General features: G+C 38.4%; 1 protein-coding gene across 14 annotated transcripts in view; it reads right to left on the bottom strand.

Annotated features, from left to right (window-relative positions):
• CFAP20DC (CFAP20 domain containing) overlaps window positions 1-16,331 on the bottom strand; it is a 343,042-nt gene that overhangs the window by 145,866 nt on the left and 180,845 nt on the right. For 9 of the 14 annotated variants that reach the window (XM_051852249.2, XM_051852250.2, XM_051852248.2 and 6 more), the window contains 2 exons: window positions 15,398-15,732; window positions 4,861-5,217 (listed from right to left, as the gene is read on the bottom strand). In XM_051852249.2, the coding sequence (XP_051708209.2) occupies window positions 4,861-5,217; window positions 15,398-15,732 (692 nt within the window). Of the gene's footprint in view, window positions 1-4,860; window positions 5,218-6,677; window positions 7,245-15,397; window positions 15,733-16,331 lie in introns of those variants that run through there. The other 5 variants (XM_051852253.2, XM_051852256.2, XM_070050664.1 and 2 more) reach the window with 3 other exon arrangements.

Raw genomic sequence — 16,331 nt, 5'->3', positions numbered from 1 at the left:
GACTTTCACCCAAAATATACTAAGAATTCTTAAAAATGAACTATAACAATTTAAATACAGGTAAAGGATCTGAATAGGAATTTTCCCAAAAGAGATGTACAGTTAATAAGTACATGTGGGTGAAGCTGCCTCCTGCACTGCCAGCATCTCTGGTGGGTACCCGTCAGCATCCTGGCTGCTCCATTTCTGATCCAGTTCCCTGCTGATGGCCTGGGAAAGCAGCAGAGGATGGCCCAAGTGCTGGGCCCCTGCGATGCACATGAGAGTCCTGGATGAGGCTCCTGGCTTCTGGCTTCGGTTTGGCTCAGTCCTGGTTGTCACAGCCACTTGGGGAGTGAACCAGTGGATTAAAGATCTCTCTTCCTCTGTCTTTCTGTCTCTGTAACTTTTTTTCATAAGCTAGAAAGTTTTATTTAAGGTATACAAACTTCATGCATAAACACAAATTTAGGAACATATCTCTGTATAACTTCGGCTTTCAATTAAATAAATGAAAAAAAATTTTTTTACAGATAATATCTGGCCAGGCATTTGACCTGGAAGTTCCGCCACTGCTGGAATATGGGATGCCTGAATCCCATATCAGAGTACTTGGGTTTGATGCCTGCCTCTTGCTCCTGAGACTAGCTTCCTGGAGGGAGGCAGTGGTGATGGCTCAAGTAGTTGAGTTCCTGCCACATATTTGGGAGACTTGGATTGAGTTCTTGGTGCCTGGCTTTGCCACCCCTACTTCCCCCATTGATATGGTCATCTGGGAAGTGAACCAGTGAATAGGATCTCCCTTCCTCTTTCTCTCTCTCTGCTCCTCAAATGAATAATAACACAAAAAGATAACATCATTAGTCACTGAGAAATGCAAATCAGAATCATAGTGGAAAGCCACTTCCTATCCATTAAGATGGCTTATATGCAAAAGGCAGACATGAAGAAATGCTGACTAGGATGCAGAAAAACTGGAATCCTCATTCACTGCAGGTGGGAATGCAAAATGGTGTTACCCCTTTGGAAAAGTTTTGCAGTTCCTCAAAAATTAATCACAGAGTTCCACACGACTTAGCAATTCCATTCCTAGGTTTATACACTGGATTATTAAAAATATATGTCCATATGAAAACTTGTACACAAATGTTTCACAGTAGCAACATTCATAACAGCCAAAAAAAAAAAAAAAAAAGAAACAATCCAATCAAAATGCCCATCAACTGATGAACAAATATCGACGATCCATACAATGGATTCAGGCATAAAAAGGAATGAAGTATTATGATATGGCTGGGCCTTGAAAAACTACTAAGTGAAAGAAATCAGACACAAAAGGCCATGCATTGTATGATTTCATTGATAAGAAATATCCAAATTAGGCAAAATCACAAAGACACAGAGTAGATTAATAGCTCCAAGGGGCTTTGGGGCAGAGGTAATAGAGTGGCTGCTAGCGGGTACTGGATTTCTTTTGGGGAGATGAAAATGATTTAAAATTAAATAGTGGCAAGAGTTGCACAGTTCTGTGAATATGCTGAAAACCAACGGGGTAGGCAGTTGGCACAGTGATTGAGATGCTGCAAGGGACATCTGCATCTTACCTCAGTGACTGGGTCCAGGCCCTGCCTCTAATCCTGACTCCAGCTTTCTGCTAATGTGCATCTTGGGAAGCAGCAGGTGACGGTTCAAGTATTTGGGTCCCTTCTACTCACATGAAAGACTGGCTTTGGCCTAATCCAGCCTCGGCTGCTGCAGGCATTTAGGGAGTAAACTATCAGATGGGAGATCTACGTGTATCTCTGTCTTTCAATTAAATAAATAAATAGCAGATTGAACTGTGTACTTTGAAAGGATAAAGCCTTTTTGTCTGAAATCAATTTCAATGAAATATTTATTTACAAACACGTCATTCCTATGGGTCTCCAGGATCTGGGGAAAAATCCCTTTGTGGAGCAAGTAGGTGTACAATGACCTTCAGGGTGACTCACTTTCAGATTTTTAGCTGTAAACACCAAGTGAAGAAGACACTGGTTACTAGCACCTGTTCACTGTGGGAATGAACAGAGAGGGAAAGGGGGAGAGAGAGAGAGAGAGAGAGAGAGAGAGAGAGAGAGAGAGAGATTTTCCATCTGCTGATTTACTCCACAGATTGTCACAATGGCCAGAGGTGAGCCAGACCAAAGTGAGGAGCTCCATCCTGGTTTCCCACATGGGGTGCAGCAGCCCAAACACTTGGGCCATCTTCCACTGCTTTCCCCAGACCATTAGTGGGGAGGTGGATTGGAAGTAGAGCAGCCAGAACACAAACCAGTACCTATGTGGGATACTGGTGTTGCTGGCAGTGGCTTTAGCTGCTATGTCACAATGCTGGCCCCATGAACTTCTTTTTTAAAGGTGGCTCTGGAAGAAGACTTCATTTTTATTACAAATTCACTTTGAAATGAAGCAAGAATGCCTATGTCTTCAACAATTTTATATCATATTAAAAGATGATCAGATTTGCAAATGTGAGCTGCAGATTGCAGTGATCATGCAGGTTGTTATGAGATAAAATTGTGTTAGGGTGAATTCTGACATTGAGGTTCAAACTCCTTTGCACAAGGGGGAAGCAATGTCTTTGCACCTTCAACCAAAAATAAAGCTTCTTGCTCCTGTTCATCCCTTTGAAGCTACTGCTCCAAGTTTCTTTAGCTGTAAACTGGAATAGTAGTTTCTTATAGGGATCTTGTGGGGAAGAAGAGACATGTCTACCTCTAAGGAGTATTAAAATATCTGCAGTGAGCAGTACTAAAAAAAGTCTTTTGAAAAAATTCAACTGGTTTCTGGGTCTTATCCTAAAAGCCTCTAAAATGAAGATAATGGGTGACAGCAAATGTCTTGCTCTTCTTTACAACACTGGTCTCTTAACTTCTTTTATTATTCCCTAGTAGTAAAAAGTACTCCTTTTTTTTGGCAATGTGTTCTGCTGTGTGGCGAGGTACTTCAAGTTCATGTGTGTCTGAAGTTTCCAAGCTTAATTTTGTAGTCTGCTTTAATTTGTAGAGAAAAATGGAGAGACTAAAAATAAGCAGTTTTTTGGATGCCAGATTCCACTTCCTAGAAGGTGGTGGCAAATACATTAGAGGGTGGTGCTGGCATTCTGGTGGACCTTGTGATGCAGACATCACACATCAGAGTGCCAACTGGAGTCCTGGCTATTCTACTTCCAAATTGGCTTACAGCTAATTCACCTTGGAAGGTTGTAGATAATGGTCCAAATACTTGGGTCCTAGTAGATTAGGATGGAGTACCTGACTTCTTGTTTTGGTCTGTCCGAGCTCTGGTTGTTGTGGTCATTTGGGGAGTGAACCAGTAGATGGAAGATTCTCTCTTTCTCGCTCTCTCTCAAGTAATTAATAAACCTTAAATCTTAAATAATAAATTAAAAAAAGAAATTAGGGGGGAAACTTAACGGGATGTTAGTTTGTTTCTCTTTCTGACAACCCAGTATTGGCTACAGTTGAGGGAAGTAGACTGGTAGAATAAACCTCTTATTAGCTACTTTCAAATTTGTTAGCACAGCCAAAGGGGAAAAAATATAAGGAAGAACCAGAACATTTGTTTTAAAAGTATTTCTACATGCAAAAATATTACTGACAATTTTCATCCTTAAATTACCATAAAACAAATCCATTCTCATTAGGTTAAGTGCTATACTATTTTCTCCTGTACACACACACATGCACATAAATGTGATATAAAAATTTCTACATTTTAGTTTTATTTCTGGCTATTTCTTGTAGAGAGGTTCTCACATTTCTCCAACTTAACACCTGTTCTGCAGCACAGCATAACAGTTTTGGGTAGTAGTTCCAGAATCAGAAAATCTAGGTTCAATTAACTAACCAGCTCACCTAACTAGCTGTTGCTCTTGAACAAACTGTGTAACCAATCTAAACTTCAGTTTCCTCTTCTGAAAATGAGGATGATGACAGCCGCTCTTGGTGTCTTGGTGAGGATTAAAGGAAATACTTTAAGGAAAAGGTCTTGGTACACTGACTGACTGACATATGGTAATTATTCAAGAAATATTAGCTCCTTCTGCTTTGTTGATGACAATGATGTGTATGTCCACCACCTGTGCTCGGTAGCAATGAATCCACTCCAAATTTCGTAGAATGTAATTGAACTGAAACTTCACTTTGTAACACATATGAGACACATAGGACATGACATATAAAGAAAACCTTTAACGTTAACAAATAGGAACATCCATGTCATTTGTTCCACACTTTTTCAGTTCAGCTTACAGAGAACTGAAGGAAGCAAAGCACTAACACACAGGGAGGAGGAAAAAATCAATCTGATGGACATGAATATAGCCACCCTACCAGCCTAGGGATTTATTTGATGACACTGCTTTCCTGTTAACCTTCACTCATATCATCTATTATTTGGGGAACTGCTGCAGAGAGACCAGAAAGTGAACAGAATAATGATGTTTTTATGGCTCCTAATGTAGACTGTTATTGAAAATCTGTCAATTTTACTGGCAAGCTTTTGGCACAAAAATAAGATCCTCATTTATAATTTGCATTCAGTGCTAACTAAAATTATGGGAAGTAACTGGAAAATAAAAAAAATAACCGTTACGATGAAAACCACATAATTATCTTTCTCATTAAAAACATAAGGCATTCTATTATCATTAGGATGTGCAATATACTCTTTAACTGCTGCTGTTACTGAACTAAAACACATCTGAATAGGAAAGAAAATACATTACTAATCACCCAAATGATGAAAAATAGATACTGCTAAAAGTGGGTGCAAAGTGGAACAGAACAGACACAACAGGAGGCACCACTTGCATATGTCAAGCACGGCAGAGGCACTTACAGACACTTCAGGGATTGGTTTCAACTTTTCAGCTGTGATTTCCTTCAGGGAGGTTTTGTTTAGTGAAGTTGGCACTTGACGGGCTGGTAGAGCCTCTGCTTTGATAAGGGGGTCTGGAGTTTTCTGAGAAGATCCACAGCTTCCTCTAGGGGGAGAAAGACAAGGTGCGGGCAACAGACTCCTTTGCAGGTCATTTCTATCTTCTTGCTTTGCCAAGGAACCCTGGCTTCCCAATGCTTCTGGACATTCTCTCCTTGTCCACCCTGCAGAGCTGCCCAGCGTGTTCTCTAATGTTAACTGAGTTAATCCTGAAGGACTAGTTGTGGAGCCTGGAGAACCCTGGAGACTGTTGTAACCCTACATTGGGGAACAAAGTGAAAATAACTGTGAGCAGAAATCTGTGGTATTAAATTATTGAACATAAGTTCTTAATGAGTTCATATAAAAGTCTATGAATAAAGACAACAATATAAATACGATTTTTTACTATAATCTTTACAGAAAAAAATCTCACTAAAAATAGCAAAGCACATAGGTCTATATCTTGTGCTAAGATGCTCTGTTGTGTGGTATTCAGTTTAGATAAGGTACTTTTTTAAACATTTAAGAAATAGTCACTTATTCCAAAGAATATCTGAAAAAGTATCCATAGGAAATTGTTTAAAACAACTAACAATTGTACACTTTGATTTCCTGGTAAGCTAACTCCATGGAAAAGAAATAACCAGAACTTACAGTATTCAGTCTATTTAAGCAAGAAAATGTTACTCTAAATACAAGTGGGTGTAGGACAGCATTTCTGCCTTACTGTAGGGTAGTTTTATTTTTTTCAAGAGTAAAAGATATTGGATCATGTATTATAAAGTATTTTTCTTACATGAAAATTTAAAGTATATAAACTATATTTTTCTTCAAAACAAGAGCTTTATTCAATATAATAGCTTGGGAAGCTGAAAGTCAAAGCTTGAAAAATTTTAAAGGGTTTAGTTCTACAATTACCCATAGAAAAGCCAAAGTTTAAATTTTCAAAATCTGAGAAAGGAAGAATTATTTACATAAAATTAGTGGTCATGCAAGTAAACAACGGCAATGAGAAGTACAGTGCTAATTCATCTGGTAGATTTTTTAATGCTATAAAATATACATTTAAAGAAATAACTGTGATAACAACATTTGTCCTTCAAGATTTTTCAATCTGACTTATTTATTTAAATATATAATAAATAAATGAGAACTAAGGAGGAACTCAGAACAGTGAATAAGAAAACTAATAAAAGCAGAGACTTTAAAGACATTATTTAGTGTTTTACATTTGGTAAGCTATTTCTCTCCTCCTCTGTTTATAAACACACAGAAGCAAACACGAAGTTATTTCCAAAGTTTGGCATTTCTGAACATTTAGGTGATCAACTGCACAGTTCAATTTCTTCTTGAATGTTTGGCCATGTTATACACTCAACATAAAGAAATTGGCTCTTCAGAAGACATGAAGTACAAGAGGTCATCAAAAAATTCATGAAAATGCATCTTATGAAAAAACTATGCATGGATTTCATATTTTTTTGCACTAAATCAAACATCTGTTGATTTTATTTTTCCACAAACTTTTAAAGCACCCTCATTGTCAAAGGTGAAAGAGTCTGCTCTAGATTGGGCATGGGACAGGAAAAGATTTGTCAGTTTTCAATTAAAAGCAATCTATCATTATTCTGCCTCTCTTCCTTCCTAAAGTTGTATTTATTTACTTATTTATTTGAAAGTCAGTCACACACACACACACACACACACAGAGAGAGAGAGAGAAAGAAAGAGAGAACCTTCCATCTCCTGGTTTATTCTTCAAATGCCCCAAACAGCTGGACTGGGTCAGGTTGAATCCAGGGGCCTGGATCTCCATCCAGGTCTCCAGCACGAGCAGCATGAACCCAAAGCCTTTTGAGTTCTCCAACTCTGATCTTATTTAGACAAGGTCATAGTCAAAGTAAAAAGTTTTGAAATCCATGTATATGGGAAGCAGTTTTCAAAAAGACCATGGAAAATACATATTATGAAAAAACTATGCATATATATGTTAAATCAATGAGGGAGAAACTTAATTATACAAAGTTCCCAGGCAAAAATAAAGAGAGTGAGGATATTTCTGCCCTTGCAAAAGTTCTTGCATGGGCTCAATGGTGGGCACTGGGCAACCCTTTCTGCTCGAAGCCACTCACTGCTCAGTCAGTGAGTCTGAACTTCCCCACTTCTGTGGGCACCCTCACAGTGTTCAGACAGTTGGGAACCCTGCCTTCAAGAAATAACTAGCAAGAGTGCCAAAAATACATGAAAAATGCATGGAGTTCTAAGTGACTATGGAATAGAGTGGTGATATTTCTTTTTTATCCCTGCAGAGATAAAAAAAAGAAAGAATCAGGATTTAGTCTTTTTAGAGAATGCAAACGAAAAATATAGCAAACATTTCCCAAGCCTTAGTTCTAGGAAAGTACTAGGGTAACTAGAATAGGTGTTTTCTTTTTTTTTGAAAGATTTTATTTACTTATTTGAGAGGTAGAGTTAGACATAGGGAGAGACAGAAAGAAAGGTCTTCCTTCCTTTGGTTCACTCCCCAAATGGCCGCAACGGCTGGAGCTATGCCAGTCCGAAGCCAGGAGCCAGGAGCTTCTTCTGGATCTCCCACATGAGTGCAGGGGCCCAAGTACTTGGGCCATCTTTTACTGCTTTCCCTAGCCACAGCAGAGAGCTGGACTGGAAGAGGAGCAGCGGGGACTAGAACCAGCACCCATATGGGATGACGGCGCTGGAGGCAGAGGATTAACCAAGTGAGCCACGGTACTGGCCTCTGAATAGGTGTTTTATAAGTTGGTCTGGCTGTTAAGACAGGTCTATCTCTATTTCAAGTTTAAAAAAAATTTTAGTTTCAATTCCTATAATTGTTACATACAATTGGCAGTGGGATTTCTGTGATCAAAGGATCCTCCACTCAGGATGGCCCAAGTCTTTGGGGCCCTGCACCTGCATGGGAGACCAGGAAGAAGCACCTGGCTTCTGGCTTCAGATCGGCACAGTACCAGCCATGGCAGCCATTTGGGGAGTGAACCAATGGAAGGAAGACCTTTCTCTCTGTCTCTCTCTCTCTCATGGTCTATAACTCTACCTGTCAAAAAAAAAAAAAAAAAAAGATCCTCCACTCATTAATTTTATTGTATTTTCATAATAGAAAAAAAAATGTGTGTGTTTATAGTACATTACCTAGGCAGAACTTAGGAGCCTTTGTCATCGACATTAGTTCAGTAAACATTTGTTAAACTCCTGCTGTGTCTAAAGCATTTTCTAGGCACTAGTGAAGACAAACAGGTAAGAGGACATTCAAAAGACATAAAATCTAATGGCAGAAGGAAGACAGTGTCAAAAGTAATACTATCATAATATAAAAGGTAGTGAAGACCACTTAAAAAGTTTCAGATGCATTATTATGGCAATTTAGAAGATTACGTGGAAAATCAGATGTTAACTACATCAATTAGAAAATACCATAAAGATCAACACATTCGGAAATAAGACGATTTTTCTAAGTCCAGGGTGGCAGGGTAGGATCAGAATGCAGCCTTTTCTTCCTTCTAGTAGTCTGCTCAGCTGTAAAACATCTGCTTGGCATGAGCAGTGATTATATATGTGGAAATATTCACAAGTACGTATAAGGGAACTCATTTCACATTTTTCTGAAGATATATCCTGGTTGGGAGATCAGCCAAGAAGTGAATGGATTTAGTTGGGTATCCTTGGTGAGTATTCTCCTAGTGGCACTGTATTTCCTTGATATTATGTTCCCATGCTCTTTTAAATACATGATGAGACAAATAACTGGAAAATCTGGACAGGGTACCAAAGGTGTGTTTACTGTGGCTATCCTAGGATCACCAATTCTGGTTTCTCAGAGGCTAAAAAGAGAACTGGCACAACTGAGAACACTACTACTAATTTTAACTAATATTTCTACTTGAGTTGGGTCAGTCCCTCATTTACAGAGAAAATAACGAGAATAAAAAACAGTGCAATATTTACTGAAGAGTGGTACACTGAAACAATCCTATTTTGTTTATAAACTTTTGCTTCAATGTAAAGTATAGATGATGTTTATTGATGTAACATATTTAATTAATTTGTTTAACACATTTTTGGACTAATTTTTTTTTATATAACATATACATTGTTACATACATGAGAAGGTAGCTTTCTCTGATTTGATTGGAAAATTACTTTTTCCCTTTGGTTTATCATTTAGCTACTGAAAATTTGTACAGCAATTGAATATAATTTGTCAGAATAGTAAAGAAGTTGTCATGCCATTTTCACATTCTAATCATTTGTTCTTCTGTTCCTTAGAATAACAAATACAAAATGCTTTTGATTTAACTTAATATATTTTTTAAAAAACCTCAGATCTTTTGAACTGTTTGTCTTCTGGGCTTGGAAACATTTGTTTGTTAAATATTCAATCGCACCCCAGTGCCAGGAACATCAATAGAGTTTGCCTGATTAACTGTAGCACAGCATATGTACACCGAAGATGAGAATGATTTCCCAAAGGAGCCAGCACTGCCTTTGTTGAACTACTTTTCTTAAAAGGAAATGCAGATGGGCATTTGGACAATAATTTCTGGATGCACAAAATGGACTGCTCTTGTTCAGTTGTGATTTTTTTTTCAATGAGTTGTGATTTTAAAAAGATAATTTTAATGACTCTTGAGGGCCACCTACTTGGAGCAGATGGGACCCAGGTTCTTTGTATCACAACATTAATGTTGAATGAGTTGGGATAGAATTCTATCTTAGCATTTGTAAAAGTGGATGATCATATTTATTTATATTTCAATTGAGTTTCTAATTCAGTTCACCATGAAAAAAGTCATCTGTAGCATTCTTAAAGCTCTGTAAGAAAACACATGTGCAATATTCCAAACACATTTCTGATGGCAGTTTTAAATGCATGGTTGAAACTGGTCAGTGTGAGTTTTTACTTTTGTCTAATGTTTTAGAGATCAAATGTGTGAACTCGTACATCTTTTAGTTGGACAACAGCTCTTGCAAACAGCAGAGAGACATCTCTGTTGTCAACTAAAGATCACAGTATAGCTAAAAACAGTCAGTGGATAGTAAACAACCAAAATGAAAGGACGATGCGGTGGTTTTAAACTAGCAACTATACTGTGGTAAGTCTGCCTTTTTTTTTTTTTTTTTTTTTTTGGACAGGCATAGTGGACAGTGAGAGAGAGAGAGAGAGAGAGAAAGGTCTTCCTTTGCCATTGGTTCACCCTCCAATGGCCGCCACGGCTGGCGTGCTGTGGCCGGTGCACTGCGCTGATCCGATGGCAGGAGCCAGGTACTTCTCCTGGTCTCCCACGGGGTGCAGAGCCCAAGTACTTGGGCCATCCTCCACTGCACTCCCTGGCCACAGCAGAGAGCTGGCCTAGAAGAGGGGCAACCGGGACAGAATCCAGTGCCCCGACTGGGACTAGAACCCAGTGTGCCGGCGCCACAAGTGGCCTAGTGAGCCGCGGCGCCGGCCTGTTAAGTCTGCTTTTAAAAAAGTGTTGAATTATTTTTGGAAACATTTTCACCTGTACCAATGACGCTTTACAGACAAATCACATAAGTTATAGGGACTGTATGGAATAATGAAAATTTGGAGAAAATGATGAGATACCTCTAATTATCCAAGACAAAAATATTCTTTTTTTTTTAAAGGTTTATTTATTTATTTGAAAGGCAGAGTTACAGAGAGGCAGAAGGAAAGAGAAAGAGGTCTTCCATTTGTTGGTTTACTCCACAGACTGTCACAACAACCAGAGCTGCGCTGATAGGCTTCTGTAGCCCTGGCAGCTAATGGCAAGAGCCTCGGATGGTCACTGATGTCATAAATAAGAGTGTTAATTTTTAAATTAACAACAGAAGTCACTGCGCACTTACTCCCCATGTAGGACCTCCGTCCTTAATGAGTTGTACTATCAGAATTAACTGCAAAACTTGTTCTCAAACAGTACTTTATACATCATGTGTGTCTGTGGGTACAAACTGTTGACATCTTAGTATAGAGTTGGTCTTCTGTATATAAAGTTAAATTAAAAATGAATCCTAATGAAGAATGGGATGGGAGAGGGAGTAGGAAGTGGGATGGGAGTAGGGGTGGGAGGGTGAGAACGGGGGAAAGAACCACTATATTCCTAAAGTTGTACCTATGAATTTTGCATTCATTAAATAAAAGCTTTTAAAAATAATATAAAAATTGCCTGATAGGTCTAGACAGTCTGTTATAATATAACTCAGAATATATAGGAACAAAAATGCAAGGCAATATATTCAAAATACAGTCCTTCCATTCTTTTTCCAATGCATAAATTGACATTTTAAAGTTCTTAAATGTTACGGAGAAATAAGCAGCAATACAAGGACTAAATATCCTTTCCTTTGTGTGTACAGCAGTATGCGTGAGAAACCAATTCCAAATCATTAGTCAGATATATAAGAGTGAATGGATTATCGTAATAGTATAATCATAAACATATGCCATTAGGAAAAGGTATAAAATGAAACAACTACTGACTGTTAAAAAATGCCCTGGGCTGTCGCCGTGGCTCACTAGGCTAATCCTCCGCCTTGTGGCGCCGGCACACTGGGTTCTAGTCCCGGTCGGGGCGCCGGATTCTGTCCCGGTTGCCCCTCTTCTAGGCCAGCTCTCTGCTGTGGCCAGGGAGTGCAGTGGAGGATGGCCCAAGTACTTGGGCCCTGCACCCCATGGGAGACCAGGAGAAGTACCTGGCTCCTGCCATCGGATCAGCACAGCGCGCCAGCCGCGGTGGCCATTGGAGGGTGAACCAACGGCAAAGGAAGACCTTTCTCTCTGTCTCCCTCTCTCACTGTCCACTCTGCCTGTCCAAAAAAAAAAAAAAAAAAAAAAAAAAAAAAAAAAATGCCCTGAAAGCAACAAGGCCAGGAAAGCTGGGAGGAAGGACAAAGTCAGAGCTTTTCCTTTGTTGTATGTATATTTGTCCTTTGTTGGGTTCCACAGAGTCTGAAGGGCAGGATATATGGAAGTTTTCTAGCTAATATGAACACAATGGGTCATCATGCCACATGACTGGAGTCCATATACGGATAACTTGGGAGGCCCACAATTCCAATTAGGACTGTTACACAAAAGGAATTACTTGACCCTACAAATATCTGCTTCAGTACATGATAAACAGAATTTCAGGAGAGAAAGACAATAGTTCTAGTTGAAAACTTAAATTAGGGGAATACTAAAATGTTAATACAAAAATATTTCAAACCGCAAACTAGGTAACCATACTAGAATCTATGCTGGGCACAATGACAGATAACATAAAATGGAGACAGTAATGGCAACATGCTTTTGTTTCTTCTTGATGCTTTATGAGTGTGAAAGGCACACTGTTTTAATAGCTTTCCTAAGATAATTTGTTTTACACAGTAGTCTTATTTTATAGCTCACTGTGAGTTATATTTCTAGAGTGTGCTTTTCAAATAACAAGTACAACTGCAAAATTAATTGAATACTAGAAATGTTTATATATATGGCTGCCTAGGAAATAAAATATACAGTGAAGAGTACCACAAACGCATTTGCAAAAAATTCATTCTTTTGAAGCTCTTACACTAAGATCTCAAATGTGAATTAATTATGAACAGCTTAAATCACAAAGACAATATATCACTGAATGCTCATTTTAATTAGCTTTTACTACTGTATCTGTACTTTTCTTCTATCATAATAACATGATTTGATTTTGCCTAGTTTATATGCTACTGAATTCATCTAATTTCCCTTTAAAAATACCCAATGGTCTAACATCAAATAAAGTCTTTTAATTACAAGCTGTATGCTTCAAATATAGTAAGTAATAGAATTATTACTAATTTGTTCGCCATTATTTGTAACATGATATTATACTTTGCTTAAGTATAATCATGTTTCTCTGAGGATATAACATCCTCAAATAATGCAACCAATAGTAAGGATCCCGCAATTAACTAACCTGACTTTTCTTCTAAGATTGTATATAGACACTGTAAATATGTAACCTGGTTTCCCATTAATTCATACAATTAATAAATGGGTGAAATTATCCTACAGGAAAAGATATCATCAAAAAGAAGAGGAGGAAGGGAATGAGAAGGTGGAGGAGGAAGAGAATCACAAATTTGGTAAAGATGAGATCATTATAAACTCTAGAACTTGTTTCAATAGAGCTCATATCTTAAATCTCTTGGTCTATATATTGTTAAGTCTCTCTAATAGCAAACTCCGTAAAACTTGATAATATGGCAAAGCTTTTGCCCCTTGTCTGGCTGCCATGTCTCAAAGTCTCCAACTAAAGGTAGACCAGGGCAGGTGTTAGCAACAAGATGGTCCCATCATTGGTCCTAGCTATGAGCTGCTGGTCATACTGATGGGCATGGTAGAGGGGTGACCAGACAACCATGCCAGTGGGAACTTGGGTAATACATGCAAATTTTTTTTAAAGATTTATTTATTTTACTTGAAAGTCATATTTACACAATGAGAGAAGGGGGGGGGAGAGAGAGAGAGAGAGAGAGGTGTTTTCCATCCGCTGGTTCATTCCCCAAATGGCTGCAAAAGCCAGAACTGTGCCGATCCGAAGCCAGGAGCCAGGAGGCTCCTCCAGGTCTCCCATGCGGGTGTAGGGGCCCAAAGACCTGAGCCATCCTCTACTGCTATCCCAGGCCATAGCAGAGAGCTGAATTGGAAGTGGAGCAGCCAGGCCTCGAACCGGCACCCATATGGGATGCCGGCACTGCAGGTGACAGCCTTACCTGCTACGCCACAGTGCCGGCCCACAAAATTTGTTATTAATTTCATGTAGTTGTTAATAAATAACATCTGCATAATAAACACTTTGGGATGGTAGTAGAGTAGCTAGTAGCAAAAGAAAGCATATAAAGTGACATGAACTAAAATATTTAGAGCTGGTATTAATTTTTCCATAAATCTCTACTGTTTCTTCTCAAGGCTTTCCTGTCTACAGATGGAAGAGGTAAGCTTCTTGTATGGTATTACTGAATGCCAGTTCCCCATAATGCTTCCTTATAGTTTTCCAGAGAACCATCGTTTCCTACTGGCCATGAAAATGCCACTCTTGGAGCTATCCTTTGGGTTAGGTCAGGAAGTATGGTACTGTGCATATAGGAAGGGGCCACACCTATCCCTTTAATTTGCTATGAATTAATCAGTTCATTTCACTTGTATCATGAAAGAACTGACAGCTGGGATGGGGCCACAACTAGGTGCTGAAGACAAATGACCATTTTACAGTTTCTGCAGCTTAATGTTACCAGGATGACAGGGGCAAATGTATGCAAAAGCAACATTTCAAATCCTGGCATCAGATGGACTACTTATATGAGAAAGGGGTTGCAGTGGGCTTAGGTTGGTATGAATAACTGTTTCATTAGGCTCAGAGGCAAGGATGAACATACTGTGAATAAAGGATCCTCCATGCACTTTGCTGAAAAACTCATTAAAAGTTGCAAAAAAACCATAATTACTACCTAAATAATCCTACCATAATCTCAACTCTCTTTAAAGGTAGGCGATATGGACTTAATCTACATTCTACTGTCCAAAGAGAGATTCTCGGTTACAGTTATTACAGAAAAAACTTGTAAGTATACATAAAAAGTTTTACTAATTATTTCTATAAAGAAATAATTTATATATTTTTACTAATTCTGGCTTTTGAATATTTTCTCTGGAAAATATGAATGGTCATCATTAAGATACACTAAAGAAACTTTCCATATACATTTCTTTTGGGGGAAAGTTACCATGTGCTAGGTTTTCAATAATTTTTTTCCAAACAGTATTCAGTTTCATTTTTAACAAGTTTCTAAGAAAACTTTTTATGATTTTACTATTTCATAAAATATATTTATATTCTAAAAAATTCCAAACAGAAAACCTCCTGTAAAGCAACTCCCAGCACTAATTCATGATTCATTATCTAAACTTTAATTGGCATAACTCTTGAAATACAGGGACCATATGGAAAATAATGAGTCCTAATAGGTCTAAGGTGAAAAGATGGCAAGGAAATAAGGAAGCCAGAAAACTGTCAACTCAGAATGCTTAGCAACTGCAACACAATTTCCCCAGAGATCTAGAATGATGTATTCTCAGTATTTTATTGGTCTTGCTGACATATAACTAAACTATCTATCATGCCTCATTTAGTGAGACAAAGATTAAAATGAAAAACAGAAACCAAAGAAACCCCCAAACTGACTTCCATAATTAAAAATGGAATTGGCTGTTAACAAAAAAGGCAGCAATTTGGAGTTACCATAACAACCTGATGCAAGTATTGACTGACAGGGCAATCTGCTATATTTTTATAAATAGAAGCTGCTTTCCCCTCTTACATTTCAACTGGTTTTAGTGGTTATAGAAGCTAATAGAACAACTGTGCTTTAAATCTGCCTTACTTATTAAATAGTGTACCTCTTCGCTGCTGTCCATGCTATAAAAATCATCCTCCAATCGGGTGTCTCTGCTTGTCACACTGTTGTCCTCTTTTGGATCCAAAATAAATGGGCCCCCCTCTGGGGACATATCTGGAGTCTTTCCATGAGGTGCTGACCGTGGTCTTGATGAGAAGGTAAAAATGTCTTCTTGAATGATCTGGGTTCCCTCTACCTCTCGGTCATGATCACTTTCATTGCTGGCTTGCAGCCACAGGTGTGATGTGTTGCAGGAGTCATCATACAGAAGTGGGGACTGTTTGCTGGACGTCAAATGGGGAACGAGATTATCACATTCAGGAAATATCCACTCATCTAACATTTGGAAAAGATGACAAAAATTAGAGCAGCGTTCCATAAAAGTGTTACTTTAGGCAAGGAGTAGGTGACAATTTCTTCTTGAAACAGATTTATCAAATGATGTAAAGGCCAAGGAAGGCTAATTTATCCACCATCTTGTAATCTGCTAAACGTTGAACTCATAGATCAGTGTTGATAGCTACAGGCAACTCATTTGCACTTCCTCTCCATCTGAGGTGAAACACTGGCCAGGAAATTTGTAAATCTGTAGTAATTATCACCTGTCTTGCAGCAAGTTCTTTATAGCACAATCTCATTAATCTGACATTCCAGAGGGGGAAAAAATCTTACAAATTTCAAAGGGTTTCAGTTTCTAATGTCTCCTTTAAACTGAAGGAGGACAGAGTAGTGTGCTTAACAAGTTTCTTTAAACAAAATATCTGGTCATTGTTCAGATTACAAATCATAGTGGGGGTGGGGGAAAGTAAGAAAAGGCTGACAATCTTTCCTTCCCCATTCTCCTGCCAGCAACAGGGCAACTCACAGACTCAAGTGAGTAGACTGTGCAAGTAACAGTAAATTCACAGAATTATTTGTTAATCTAAGTGGTGGAT

Source organism: Oryctolagus cuniculus, chromosome 10 (genome assembly GCF_964237555.1).
Source record: "Oryctolagus cuniculus chromosome 10, mOryCun1.1, whole genome shotgun sequence".
Classification (NCBI taxonomy): Eukaryota; Metazoa; Chordata; class Mammalia; order Lagomorpha; family Leporidae; genus Oryctolagus; species Oryctolagus cuniculus.
Note: the sequence above shows the minus strand (reverse complement) of the source record. Positions and strands in the feature narration are given on the sequence as shown.